This window comes from Macrobrachium nipponense, chromosome 24 (assembly GCF_015104395.2).
Source record: "Macrobrachium nipponense isolate FS-2020 chromosome 24, ASM1510439v2, whole genome shotgun sequence".
In the NCBI taxonomy this organism is placed as follows: Eukaryota; Metazoa; Arthropoda; class Malacostraca; order Decapoda; family Palaemonidae; genus Macrobrachium; species Macrobrachium nipponense.
The window spans coordinates 7,868,323-7,883,034 of record NC_061091.1 but is presented as its reverse complement, the minus strand read 5'-3'; the positions used below and the strand labels follow the sequence as shown (position 1 = coordinate 7,883,034).

General features: G+C 38.2%; 1 protein-coding gene across 1 annotated transcript in view; it reads left to right on the top strand.

Annotated features, from left to right (window-relative positions):
• The window catches only part of LOC135205415 (uncharacterized), a 157,647-nt gene that overhangs the window by 113,143 nt on the left and 29,792 nt on the right, over positions 1 to 14,712 (top strand). Inside the window, exons 10-11 of the mRNA XM_064235957.1 lie at positions 283 to 446; positions 5,447 to 5,572. Coding sequence (XP_064092027.1) covers positions 283 to 446; positions 5,447 to 5,572 — 290 coding nt within the window. The remainder of the gene's footprint in view (positions 1 to 282; positions 447 to 5,446; positions 5,573 to 14,712) is intronic.

The window sequence follows — 14,712 nt, the reverse complement described above, 5'->3', positions numbered from 1 at the left end:
ACAGTCTTGTTCATTTTATATTTACTGAAGCTGAATAGGGCATGGGTGCATAAACACTGAACAGTCTTAGCTGCTCTATGGCTTCTCTCTACAAGATATCAAAATATTTTATATGTTGCTTGACTCCACAAAATTTTAAAATATTATAAAAATATCATATTGGTGTTTTAAAAATTAAGAAATTGATGTTCCAGGTCTAAAAAGTACACAGTTGAGTGAACAGTCATAGAACTTCAATAAAATTATTTGCGTATAGGTTTTAATCCAGCTTGTATTCTTCAGATCTGGGAATCGGGCATGTATTGGGATCGTAGTAAATTTACAAACCGGACTTTGTTTGCTCCTGTTGCATACAAGACCCAGCTGAATACCAGGAAGTTTGCAATGGAAGATCTTGCTCGGCTGAATTCAACACGTGACTCTTACATCAACAAGCCATGGTTCAGGTATAGTAATTGAAATTCATCTAGACTCCTTACTCTTCTTGTCATATAGATTTATAAACTTGGAATGTATACTTGACAGTCATCAGTGGTTATGTTTAACTACTTGCAGTTTCTTGCTCCTATCAAAAAGTGTCTGCCAGAGCATAAATGCTCCTTTCTTACTGATTGCATATGTGCATATTTTCTGTTAATCATTCTGTAAAGTTAGTCAAGGGAGGATATTGGTTTGGTTTCAGTTTCAAACTGAATTGTATAGTGAAGTATGTTCACAAAGTAGTTAACAAAATAAAGATGGAATAATGAGATTTGTTGGCCAAGTCAAGTACTATCTATACATTGTCATAAAAAAAACTTACTGAAATAAGATTTACCTAAATTAAAGTAACAGATATATTAAGCAAAACTGTGGTAATTATATTTCCAAGAGTACAGTATTACAGTCTATTATTATATAATTCCTATTAAGGAAAAAGATGGATGAGTTTCAATTAATTTCAGTCAAGATCTTCAGCTTTGTGGCCTAGCAAAAATATACATGCTGAATCTTTGTACGTATAGTTATTCTAATACTCGGGTAACTTTTTGTTTGTCATTTTTAAAATTGATAATTTTACGTTATTGTGCAATGTACAAAGAGGCTAGATGACAAAAAAAGTCTGAATAATGCTGTTATCTGAAAAAAATTCATATAGTGCTCACCTTCAATACTTTTTATAATTTTTCCTTTTTCCTTTCCCCATGTAAAAACCACTGGTATTTTTTTTTAACCCAGTTCACCAATAGTGGTTATTTAGTTAGTCTTTTTTGTACATATAGTTTCTTGTAAAGCCATAGCTTTTGTAAGTTAAAACAATTTTGAGTATTTATACTGTAACTAACATAACATACTGCTTGAAAAAGATTAATTTTGCTTCACAACAAACCCACATTTATGGTCCAGGAGTTTCTTGAGACAGTTCAGTCCTTTTAAAAAAAAATGCCAGTCAATAGTACATGCTTCCTGGGTGTGTAGCATTTAGCTGATCAATTTTTGTGTCTGCTGATGAGTGCAGTACTTGAAGTTTTGCCAGCTTTGTTTGCCTCAGCCTTGGAAGATTTTCACCTCATTATTTCCTGATCATCATCATAATATAATGTCATTTCACTCTTGCAAAGAGATACTATTTGTGTTATACCTGTTACACAAGTAATTTTCAGCTCTGGCAGATATAGTGATTTTTGCCTTTGACAATTTGTAAGTACATTTTGGTTCTTAGGAAGAACAACCCATTTTTCAGCCAGATTCAGCTTGTTGGTGTACTCTGGTTGATGGTATTGGTGGTTTAGCAGTTAGTGGTTGTTAAGATATTTAACCCTTTAGAGCCAGGCTAAAAAAAAAAACATACACAGCACCCCAGGCTGGGCAAACTTTGAGGTCAGCCAATTCAAGAAAAAACACATCAATGTAGAGCAAGATATGCAAATGCACATGGTGTCAGAAAAAATAAATTCTAAAAAATTTTCCCTACCCTCCATGTGAAGTTAAAATGACTATTTACAACCCCTTCTGGGGTCTCTTTTACAAGACAATTGTAAATTTTTTTTATAGTTAATTTCATTTTGTAAAATTATAATTACAGCTCACACAGTATCATAACAGATAAAGAACTAAAATTGGTAACAAAGTCTGAGTATATTTGTTTTAAAATATTTATGTAAATGTACCGAGATCGAAGATGCGGTAAATATTTATTTGCATTTTTCTTTGCAAAATTACAGTTTATAACTGACATGCTATCATAAAAGATAAGTACTAAAAGCCAACAGCAACCCTTGTGTATATTCATGAGTAAGTATATGTAAAGATGTCACATGAGAGAGAGAGAGAGAGAGAGAGAGAGAGAGAGAGAGAGAGAGAGAGGGGGGGGGGGGGGGCGCAGTACATGCCCTGTGAAGTCAAGTACACAACTAACTCATGAGATACCTAGAATCGGCGAGCTGGGCCAGTCTAAATGTTGCCATTGGTAAATTTATGGGCTATTGAAGTAATGGAACCTATTTCATGCCCAATTTCTCCAAATTGATGGCATGTAATATCGACACACAACAGGAGGTAATCTGTCCATCACTCAAAACCTGTTACTGTATTGTTACTCCTATGAGGGTATCTGTCCATTAAGGGTTAACACCACCTTAGCTTCTGCTGACATAAATTAGTTTCTTGATGATTAGTTATTTAGAGTAGCTAGTAAGCAGTTATTATATTTTTATTTTGTTTATCATTTATTTTTTTGTGCTATGAAGAGGTCAGTGCCTCCTTTACCATATCTTGGTCTGAAATTCATCAGATTTTCCAAAGGCTATTTTCTGTTTCTAGTTTTGCTCTTGGTAATTTTACAATTCAATAACTTCTTGTTTTTTTCCTTTTGTTGAGTTAGGGATTGCTCTGCCTAACTGCAGGCATTTGTAGGTGAACTGGTCATGCAGTAGCCATGTAATACAAGAGGTTTCTGCTTAGCAACTGTCAAGTCTAGCAGTTTTCTCTTATTCTTGTTTATCTTGGCCTTTGGGTTGGGACTGGTTCAAGGCCAAGTTCATTTCAGCTGTGACTAGAGCTATGCCATTATCGCAAGGAGAGTTCAGTCACAGCTATGACCAGAGTTATGCGGAGGATGCAACCCTTGCCAAAGCCGAGAGCCTCACTTCTAATAGAAGCTCTAGATTAGGTCTGAAGGTTCCAGGGAAATTTATCTTCAATGAATGTTGGCTGCTATTAACCCTTAAACGCCGAAGCGGTAAAAAAAAAATTGTCTCCCGTGTGCCGGAGGTGTTTCGGAGCGAGTGCGGAAGCGGAAAAAATATTTTTTTCAAAAAAACACAGCGCGCTTAGTTTTCAAGATTAAGAGTTCATTTTTGGCTCCTTTTTTTTTCATTGGCTGAAGTTTAGTATGCAACCATCAGAAATGAAAAAAATTATCATTATCATATATAAATAATGCAATATATGATAGCGCAAAAACGAAATTTCATATATAATTGTATTCAAATCGCGCTGTGCGCCAAAAACGGTTAAAGGTAACAAATTACTTTTTTTCGTGTAATTTACACTAAATTGCGATCCATTTTGGTATATAACACATTATAAAACGATAAAAGCAACACAGAGAAAATATTATCACAAAATGATACATGAATTCGTAACGCGCAGACGTAAAAAAATATATATTTTTTAAATTCACCATAAATCTAAATAAAATTGTTATAGAGACTTCGAATTTGTTTCAAGATGAAGTTAAATGATGGATACGATACTGTAAGAGTATTAGCTTACAATTGCAGTTTTCGACCATTTCGGGCGAGTTAAATTTGACCAAATGTCGAAATTTTTTTATAAATTTTTTTTTATATGCAATTATTTAGGAAAATAGAAAAGCTACAACCTTAAAATATTTTTCCTTTTATTTTACATGAAATTGCGCACATTTTCATATATAAAACTCTATTAAATGCCTAATATGAAAAGGAGCAAATTTTCCGAGAATGCGATGTACGCATTTCGGAGATTTATGGCGGAGAATCCGCTCGCGGAGGGAAGGAAAGTTTTTTTCATAAATCACCATAAATCGAAATATTGTGCTAGAGACTTCCAATTTTGTTGCAAATGAAGGTAAATGATTGAATATTACTAAAATATAAGAGTTTTAGCTTACAATTGCGTTTTTCAACTATTTCGGTAGAGTCAAAGTGATCGAACGGTTTTTTTCTATTTATCGTAATATATATGCAAAATATTTCAAAAATGAGAAAAGCTACAACCTTCAATTATTTTTCGTTGTATTCTACATGAAATTGCGCACATTTTCATATAAAACTTTATGTAACGGCTAATTTAAAATGGTGCAAATATTACCACAATCGCATGTATGATTTTTTTGGAAGAGTTACTGCGCGGACGTAAGGAAAATGTTATTTTTTTCATAAATTCACCATAAATTGAAATATTGTGCTAGAGACTTCCAATTTGTTACAAAATGAATGTAAATGATTGAATAATACTAAAATATAAGAGGTTTAGCTTACAATTGCGTTTTTCGACCATTTCGGTAGAGTCAAAATTGACCGAAGGTTGAAAATTGTCACATCATTTTTATATGAAAATATTTCAAAACTGATAAAAGCTACAACCATGGGTGTTTTTAGTTGTATTGTGCATGAAATTGCGCACTTTCCATATATAAAACTTTATGTAACGGCTAATTTTAAAATGGTGCAAACATTACCACAATCGCATGTATGATTTTTTTTCGGAAGAGTTACCGCGCGGACGTAAGGAAAAAGTTTTTTCATAAATTCACCATAAATCGAAAATATGCTAGAGACTTCCAATTAGTTGCAAAATTAGGGTAAATAGTTGAAATATTACTAAAATATAAGCGTTTTAGCTTACAATTGCGTTTTTTGACCATTTCGGTAGTGTCAAAGTTGACCGAAGGTTGAAATTTTGGCACATCGTTATTTATATGGAAATATTTCAAAACTGATAAAAGCTACAATCATGAGTATTTTTTTTTTGTATTTTAAATGAAATTGCGCACATTTTGATATATAATACTTCATGTAACGGATAATTTAATACGGTGCAAAAATTATGTCAAAGTGACAAAATAATTTTTTAGATGTGTCACTGATACTTTTTAGTGCGATAAGAAAGAAATTCGCGCTTGCGCGCCTGTGTAACGATTGTAAACAAAACAACGCCTTGATCCGTGAAACTCCAGCATCCCCTAAGGCGCGTGATTCAAAAGTTTTCGGCTGGTAGGCCTATAAGTATTTTTCCGCGAATTTTTTAAAAAACTTTTTTGAGTCAACGTATGGTACGTCCATTCGGCATACGGGAGACATTTTGACTCTACGTTTAATACGTCCATTCGGCGTTTAAGGGTCAATAGTGGCTTTGTAAAGAAAAATTCAGATATATGATAAAATAAATAATTGTTGTTACATGAACCTTTTCTTTTCAGAAAAATGAAGAGCAGATGGTCAACCAACTTTGATGAACTTGAAAAATACTGGATTAAGCTCAAACTTCGTCATAATGCAACAGGAATGCACTCTATGAAATATGAAAGATATCCCACCTTTTATAGGTAAGTTCAATTGAAATGTTTTACTGTTTTTTTACATTATGTAAAATAAATAGTCAACTAAATTTAAGCCTTTGAACTATGTTTTTTATACATTCAACTTCCCTGGCAGATATATACTTAGCTATAGACTCCGTCGTCCCCGACAGAAATTCGAATTTCGCGGCACACGCTACAGGTAGGTCAGGTGATTACTGCCACTGCCGCTGGGTGGCAGGAATAGGAACCATCCCATTTTCTAAGACAGATTTTCTCTGTCGCGGGTAGCCACAACATCGTTGTTGTTACCTCCTGACTTGATTTTCGTATTTTCATCGCCGCTGATCTTCTGGACTGTCTTTTTGGTGACGTATTTGGATCTGTGGTTTGGCATACGCTTTTGTGGAAAGTTTTTTGGATTTTGGCTTCGGATTTTGCTCAAAAATGTCTGATTCTAGCTGCGAAGTTAGAAGATGTGTGAATGAGGGTTGTTTGGTGAGGCTACCGAAAGTGTCGTTAGATCCTCACAAGGTATGCAAGAAGTGTAGGGGATATGAATGCACTAGAAATAACACGTGTGATGAATGTGTGAATATGGATGAGGAAGGATGGAAGACCCTAGATTCCTACTTAAGGAAACTTACCTTACCTTACCTTACAGACCTTACATCTTGTTCGGGTTGCCCCAGGTTCCTCAGTGTGAGGCACTTCTAATGTCTACCAGAGAGTTGCTAGTACATCTTCCGGTATATTTTGCATCTTCCAATCTTGGATGGTCTGGGATGCAGTTTAGATATTTGTCGAGCTTATTCTTAAACACATCTACGCTCACTCCTGATATATTCCTCAGATGAGCTGGCAACGCATTGAATAGACGCTGCATTATCGATGCTGGTGCGTAGTGGATTAATAAGTCCTGTGTGCTTTCCTTATTTTCCTGGTATAGTTTTGGGCACTATAATCTACCTCTGCTTGCTCTCTGATATTTTTAGTTCCATGATATTTTCTGCTATTCCTTCTATCTGTTTCCATGCCTGAATTATCATGTAGCGTTCTCTTCTCCTTTCTAGACTATATAATTTTAAGAATTGTAGTCTTTTCCCAGTAGTCTAGGTCCTTAACTTCTTCTATTCTAGCTGTAAAGGACCTTGTACACTCTCTATTTGTGCAATATCCTTTTGATATTGTGGGTACCATATCATATTGCAATATTCAAGTGGACTACGAACATATGTTTATAAAGCATAATCATGTGTTCAGCTTTCTTGTTTTTTGAAGTGCCGTAACAACATTCCCATTTTTGCTTTACATTTTGCCAACAGAGTTGCTATTTGATCATTGCATAACATGTTCCTATCATCATCACACCAAGGTCTTTAACCGCTTCCTTATTGTGATGGTCTCATTATTAGGTCCCTTATATGCATATAGCTTTCTTTCTCTGTCTCCATAATTTATTGATTCAAATTTATCAGAGTTAAATACCATCCTATTTACCTCTGCCCAATCATATACTTTGTTAAGGTCTCTTTTGTAGAGCGTTCCTATCTTCATCACAAGTAATTTCTCTACTTATTCTTGTGTCATCTGCGAAACTACTCACTACCGAATCTTCACATTATTGTCTTATGTCTTCAATCATAATAACAAACAGTATTGCAGCTAACACCGTACCTTGCGGCACACCGGATATTACCTTGACTTCATCCGATTTCTCGTCGTTTGCAATAACTATCTGTTTTCGTTGTGTAAAAAATTCTTTTAACCATCTTCCTACTTTATCCACGATATTGTGTTTTCTAATTTTCTTCGCTAATATATATGGTCTACTTTATCAAAAGCTTTTGCAAAGTCTAAATAAACCACATAATGTTTCATTTCCGCTTTTCATATTTTTGAATATGTTCTCACGGTGGACTAACAGTTGGGTTTGTGTACTTTTTCCGGGTACGAAACCATGTTTGTCCTTTATTAAACAAATTATTTTTTATTAAATGTTTCATAATATTTTTCTTCATTACCCTTTCATACACTTTCATAATATGTGATGTTAGACTCACAGGCCTATAATTACTTGCCTCTAGTCTTGATCCACTTTTGAAAGTAGGGGTAATATATGCTAATTTGTGCTCATCATAAATCTTGCCTGTATCTACACTTTGTCTTAATAATATTGCAAGTGGCTTTGCGAGAGAATGAACTACTTTCTTTAACAACAGCAGGAATTCCATCAGGCCCTGCAGCAGCTCCATTTTTAATTTCATTAATAGCCTGCACAATATCAGCTTCATTATATCTATGTCAGCTAAATATTCACTATTTTCATCCCTTACTTCTATATCATTATCTTCATTATCTATTCTAGGGGTGAATTCTCTCTTATATCGTTCTGCCAGTATGTTGCAAATTTCCTTTTTTTCATTCGTTAATCTCCCTTCAATTCTCAGAGGGCCTATTCTATTCTTCTTTTATTCATCTTCTTCGCATATGAGTATAATAGCTTGGGGTTTTGCTTGATATTTAATAGGGTTTTTCTTCCAAGTCCCGTTTTTCATTTTCTTTTGATTGTATAATCTTTTGTTCTGCATTTTCTATCTTACTTTTTAGTTCTATTAACTTTCCATGCATTTTTTTCTTTTGCAAGACCTTTTTTCCACTTTCCATGATTTCTGGAACAGATCCTTCTGTCTCTTGGTATGCATGAATGATGTTTACTTTTCTTCTTCGGTATATATTTTTCCACTATTTTCTCCTAATATTTTATATAATATCTCCGTATTTACCCTTATGTCATCACTTACGAAAATGTGATCCCAATCTTTGTTTAATTCTTCATTAATTTCTGACCATTTTATATTTTTTATTTCTGTAGAAGTTGTATTTTCCCATATCCTTCCACTTTTTCATTTCTTGCTTATCTCTATTTTCACTTGCTTTGGAATGAACTGTTAATTCTATGACATTATGGTCTGAAATATTCGCATTATAAACTATTATTTCTTTAACATAATCATCTCGTTCACAAATACTAGGTCTAAAGTATTTTCCTTTCTTGTTGGCAGGTGATTTTATTTGTTGAATGTTGTATTCTAGTAGCATATCTAATAGCTTTTCAAATTGCCGTCTTATCTTCTGCACTACTATTACTCTCTTTTTTATATGTATAAGTACTAACCACAATGCTCCTATTCGTTCTTTCCATTCTACGAAGAGGAAAGTGAAGTCACCAGATAGGAGAATAGTCCAGTCCTTGTGATTTCTACATATATCATCCAATTTTCAATTATTAAGTCAAAACTCGTTTAGTATTAGGAGGGTCTATATATTACTATGTTCATCAATTTTTTTCAGATTCAAATTCTAACGCTATTAGTTCACATTCTGAGTTACTATATTTCTCATATATTTTTCCTTGTTTTTTGTCTTTCCCATATATTGCGGTTCACCCTTGATTCCTATTTTTTCTATATGATCTATAAGTTGGAACCCTTTTATTTGATCATCATTCCCAGTCTCTGGGGAAATACCATGGTTTCACTTATATTCATTATATCTATTTTCTTTTCATTTTGGGTTTATTAGTTCTTCTAAGTACTCTATTTTCTTTTTGAGTTACTCGTAAACTAAACCCTGCGCATTCATCACTATGATGGTTTGCGTGTTTTCTCCTTCATTTAATACTGGGTAGTAATAGGATTTTCCCATGTCTCTTTCCTGTTCTGGTATGTTGTTCTTTTTTTCATTTCCAGAAAGAAATTCTGACATTAAAAAATCCAACTTTTCCATAATATTGATCTTCCTTCATCATAATTATTCATTTTGTGTCTGAATCTGCAATTTTCTCCGTTTCTGCAATATCCTCTTGCATAATAAATACAGTTATTATCTCTTGAGTAGAATTTCGGAGCTGATGCTTTGAAATTTTTTGCTGACACCTCTGCATATCTCATTGGTGGTTTGCTTTCTCTACGTACCTGATTCTTGATTTCTCTCTTTATTTTTTGTTTCTTTCTTATTTTGGATTTTATTACCTTGGTTGGTTATTTATTTGATTATGATTCATGGCTACAGGGTGCATATATTTGCATTTTTGTCGAACTTACATCCTTGTTTTCCTTCTTTTAGGTTTTTACATATTTTTGGATGCAGATCTCTGCAATCATCCCCATATCCATCTAAGTATGCACTTATTTACCATATATTTCATAGTTTTGACATATCTTAGGATGTTTGTAGTAACATCTTTCTCCAAATCTGCAATTCCCTCTTTTCAAAGGTTGCAGATTTTGTCTTTCTTGTCTATTTTTTCCTCTTTCCCGTCATTGTATAGATCTCGGGTAGAGCTCTTCGGGATTATTTGCTTTTCTGTTGTCATATCGTAATTTATTTCTTCGTAGGTATGCTGCTTTATTGCCTCATTGTAGTATCAATGAGTATCTCTGCATCCCATACTTTTATCTTGTCTTTGTTTTCCTTATTTTTTTCTGTCATTTCTTTTTTGTGTTTACTTCTCTTCCATTTTCCTCTTCTTCTTTTTCGTTCTTCTCCTCTTCCTCTTCTTCTCATCCTCAACTATTTGTACATTCAATCTTGATTTAATAACATTGTCTATCCATGATAGACATGTTGAACAAAAAAATTCTGTATCTTTTCTCAAATCTTGTATTACCTCAGCACACTGTGGATGGGTCGGAATGTTGCATGCAGCACATTCTGATTTAGGTTTTGTGGATTGACTATGCTATACCAAACCTTACACAGTTTGCATGCTTTTGGCATTCTTTTTCCTAATGCATCAAATTAGGATATTCACAAGATTCACCTTATTCATTTTCTTTGTCGGAATAGGTGTTTTGTTTATGTATTTGTATTTTCTTTATGAGCTCTTTTTTTTTTTTTTTTTGTTTACACTTGGATTTTATTTGGAACTTCTTCAATATTTTCAAGAGTGTTTCATTATTGATTTGTTCCAGTTTGAAGGATTATATCCTTCTAATATATCTATGAATGCTTTTGTATCTTTTTGGTTAGGACTGTTGCTGATTTCATAGATAAGAAATGCCAGTTCCCTTCCTGCTACCTCATCGTATTGAGAATCTGCTAGACACGCCAAATTACGCCACTCTTCCCGCAGTTGGAACTTACTGCCATCTTGTTCTGATTTCTTTATAGTATTACACTTGATAAACTAACTTAGAAGACGCTTTATCCATACTATTTTCACACTAATCTTATCACCGATAGTTCACGAACACTTCTAGATATTTCCCAAATTCTAGTCGTACGTTAAACTTGTGATATCTGTTGATTAATACTGACTTCACGCGGGTACGACTCACCAAGCAAGATGGCTACTTACGAGAGAGCTAGAGAGAGATAGGGTTAGAAAGGCTTGTTCTCTAGAAAGCATGAGTAGATCTCGCTCTAACGAGCCAGTTAGTATAACTAACCCCCAATTAATTGCTTCCTCACATGCAGTATCAACCTCTCCCGTAGCAGATGTTGCAAGTTCTGCTGCGGAGATTGCAAATTTGAAGTCCGCATTAAGAAGGATGGAGCTTGAAATGCAAGCTCTTAAAGGTAAGAATGTGGAAAGTGACATAAGTGTCCCCAGTAATACTGGAGGGTGCGTCTGATCGGCTCTGTCTCGCTCCCAGACCTAGACCTCTTCCAGCTCCCAGGCCCAGAGGAGAAAGGAATGTCGACAGTCTTATGGAGGTTACGGAGAATCCCCACCGGTCAGGCGTCCCCTCGGCAGAATCTGTAGCGTCCCCCAGACTGCCAAGGATCGCCATTGGAAAAGGCACTCCCTAAAAAGAGTGCTTTTCGTCATCTGATTCGTCTCCTCGAAGAAGTGGATGGACTTCCGACGAACTGTCGCGTCCGATCAAGAGGAGTTGGAAAGCTCCGACGTTGGACTCGAGCCCGGAACGTTTCCCGGACGATTTTCCCTACGAGAGGAAAAGAGCTAAGAGGACAATATCTCGATCTCCTACGCCTTCCAGAGCGCATTCTCCTATTCATGGCAAAGAAAAGGAAGAAACCGCGACGGACATCCTACTTAAAATGCAGGAACAAATTTCCTCTTTAGTAGGAGTATTGAGAAAAGACCTTCCGAGGAGAAAGGACGATTTTCTTCCTGTTAAGAGATCTCGTCCTACGGGCGTTTCGGACTCCAGACTTATCTCCTCTACTCCTCGTATGAGTACAGAGAGGAATAAAGAAAGAAGGACTAAAACTCATAGGATTGGGACACCACATACGGACAATGACGAAGAGTGTCCGAGTCGGATAGAACCACCCAGGCGCTCGGCGCCAGAATTGGACGACTCGGACAGGAAAAAGTGTCTTACACGGACGGCGCCAACCAGACACCATTCGCCAGACGCGGACAGGCGGATATGTCCTATGCGGACAACTATGTCCAAGCGACTCGTGCCGATTGCGGACAACCTTGACCAAGGCGGACAGCACCTGGGATTGGATTGGACAAAAACGTCGTGAGCATGGGCAAACTCCGTCCAGGGCGCCAGGGCGCCAGAAGCTGACAAGACGGACAGACAGAATGTCGTACTGATGAATGACACCCAGCCAAGCGCCAAGTTCCATATGAGGGGACAGCTCGGACAGACGACACATGAGTGTCGTACTGGAATGACAACTCAGCAAGCGCCAAAGTTCCATATGTGGACAGCTCGGACAGTACAGAACGGTCCCGGTAGACGGACTAGATACCGTCCAAGCCCATTGAACAAACCAGACTTTCGGCAAACGGTTAAGCACCAAGCGCCAAGATTTTCTTCAAAAGAATATAACGGAGAAATCCAACCAGGAAAAGCGTCTCTTTATGATTTGGACCAGGAGCGGATTTCTCTGGACAGAGACGAAAGGTGCCGCACAGGCGGCCGTCGTCCTGTTCACGATATGTCCGTTTCTGGTGGAAATCTGCCGCAAGCCCAGCTGTCTCCTGAGAAGAATGTAATATGTCGCACAGGCGGCCGTCATTCTTGTCAGGAGGACTTAGATGATGAACGGGTTTTTTCTCAGGATCGGCATTCGCCGGACAGGGACGCAAGATGCCGCACAGGCGGCCGTCGCCCTTGTCGGGAGGGAGCTGATTCTGCGAAGAGCCCTTCACCTTGCGAGAAGAGACGTTCTCCCTCGGCTAATAATGATTCTCCGGGGGAACTTGCATTGGAAGATGTCTGACACCGAAGACCAAAAAGGGGCTGGACTATCGGACTACAAAGCGTTGGCTGCGCTTTTGCTCCAAGAATTTGGAGATTTTTTGAGTCCTGCCGCTCCTCCGTCTCCTCGGTCACTTTTCACGAGAGCGAAAACCTCAAAGTCGTCCTCCTTTCTGAAGATGCGGCCGACAATTTCCATGAAGAAGGCTTTGCAGTCTTTTGGAAATTGGCTTAACTCCAAGAAGGAGGCGGGAAAGACTGTCTTTACCTGCCCTCCCTCCAGACTTTCTGGGAGGAGGGGTATCTGGTATGAGACAGGCGAAGCAATGGGACTCGCCCTCCCAGCTACTGCAGAGGCAGATTTTTCAACGCTGGTGGACGCGTCGAGGAGACACTCTCTATCTTCAGCCAAGACAACTTGGGGAATGTCTGAAATGGACCATCTCCTCAAGGGATTGTTCCATGTCTTGGAAGTTTTCAACTTTCTGGACTGGTCCCTTGGGGTGATGGCCAAGAGGACACAAGACAATGAACAACTGAGCCCCGATGTCCTTAATAGTATTTTGACTTGTATGGACAAGGCAGTGCAAGACGGATCGGGAGAAGTGGCCTCCCTTTTCGGGGCGGGAATACTTAAGAAGAGAACTGTATTCAGTTCTTTTCTTACGAAAGCTGTCTCTCCGGCACAGAGGTCGTCCCTTCTGTACGCTCCTCTGTCTAACCAGCTTTTCCCTTCTCAGTTAGTGAGAGATATTTCTCACTCACTTACTGAGAAGGCGACACAAGATCTTCTGGTTCAGTCAACCAAAAGGCCGAGGACAGCTGTTCCTGCCACGAAGGGGGAGACACGGATCCCAAAGCCGCCCTTTCGAGGGAGCTCGTCTTCTAGATCCTCCTTTAAGAAGAGAGGAGCAGAAAGAAGAGGTAGGTCTTCTGCCTTTAGACCTACCAAGAAAAGCAAGTGAACCTCAAGTCCTCCAAACACCAGTAGGCGCCAGACTTCTGAACTTTGCAGAAGAATGGGCGTCGAGAGGGGCGGACAACTGGTCCCTCTCAATTGTGAGGAGAGGATATCTCATCCCCTTCAGGGACAGACCTCCCTTGACGTCTACTCCGAGGGAACTGTCGGCGAAGTACGCGGACCCTGTCAAGAGGAAGACCCTTCTTCAACTAGTAGAACAAATGTTGGACAAGGAGGCCATAGAATTAGTACAGGATCCACACACTCAGGGCTTTTACAATCGACTGTTCCTCGTACCAAAAGCCTCGGTGAGGGTGGAGAGACTGTCCTGGATGTGAGCGCACTGAACCGATTCGTAGAGAACACAGAAGTTCTCTATGGAAACATCCAACTCGGTTCTGGCGGCTCTGCGTCCAGGAGATTGGATGGCCTCCTTGGATCTACAAGACGCATATTTTCACGTCCCTCTTCATCCGTCATCGAGGAAATATCTACGATTCATGATGCAGGGAAGGGTCTTTCAATTCAGGGCCATGTGCTTTGGCCTGTCTGCGGCTCCTCAAGTGTTCACCAACCTGATGAGGAACGTAGCATGGTGGCTTCATCTGGAGGGGTGAACATATCCCTCTATCTGGACGACTGGCTAATAAGGGCCAAATCAAAACAACAATGTTTGGAGGACTTGGAAACGACTTTGAATCTCGTTCGCTCACTCGGACTGCTCGTGAACCTCGAAAAGTCTCAGATGATCCCCAGCCAGGACATTGTCTATCTGGGGATTCAGATGGATTCTCGGGTTTTCGAGCATTTTCCATCGCAAGACTGAAATTGCTCGAGGTTTGGAGAAAGTCTCAACCTTCTTAGGGAAAGAACGAAGCTCAGCGAGGGAATGGTTAAGTCTTCTGGGCACCCTTTCGTCGCTGGAGCAGTTCGTTTCCCTAGGGAGGCTCAATCTGAGACCTCTGCAATTTTACCTGCAAAGAATGTGGGACAGAAAGAAAGGGGAGCTTTCGGAT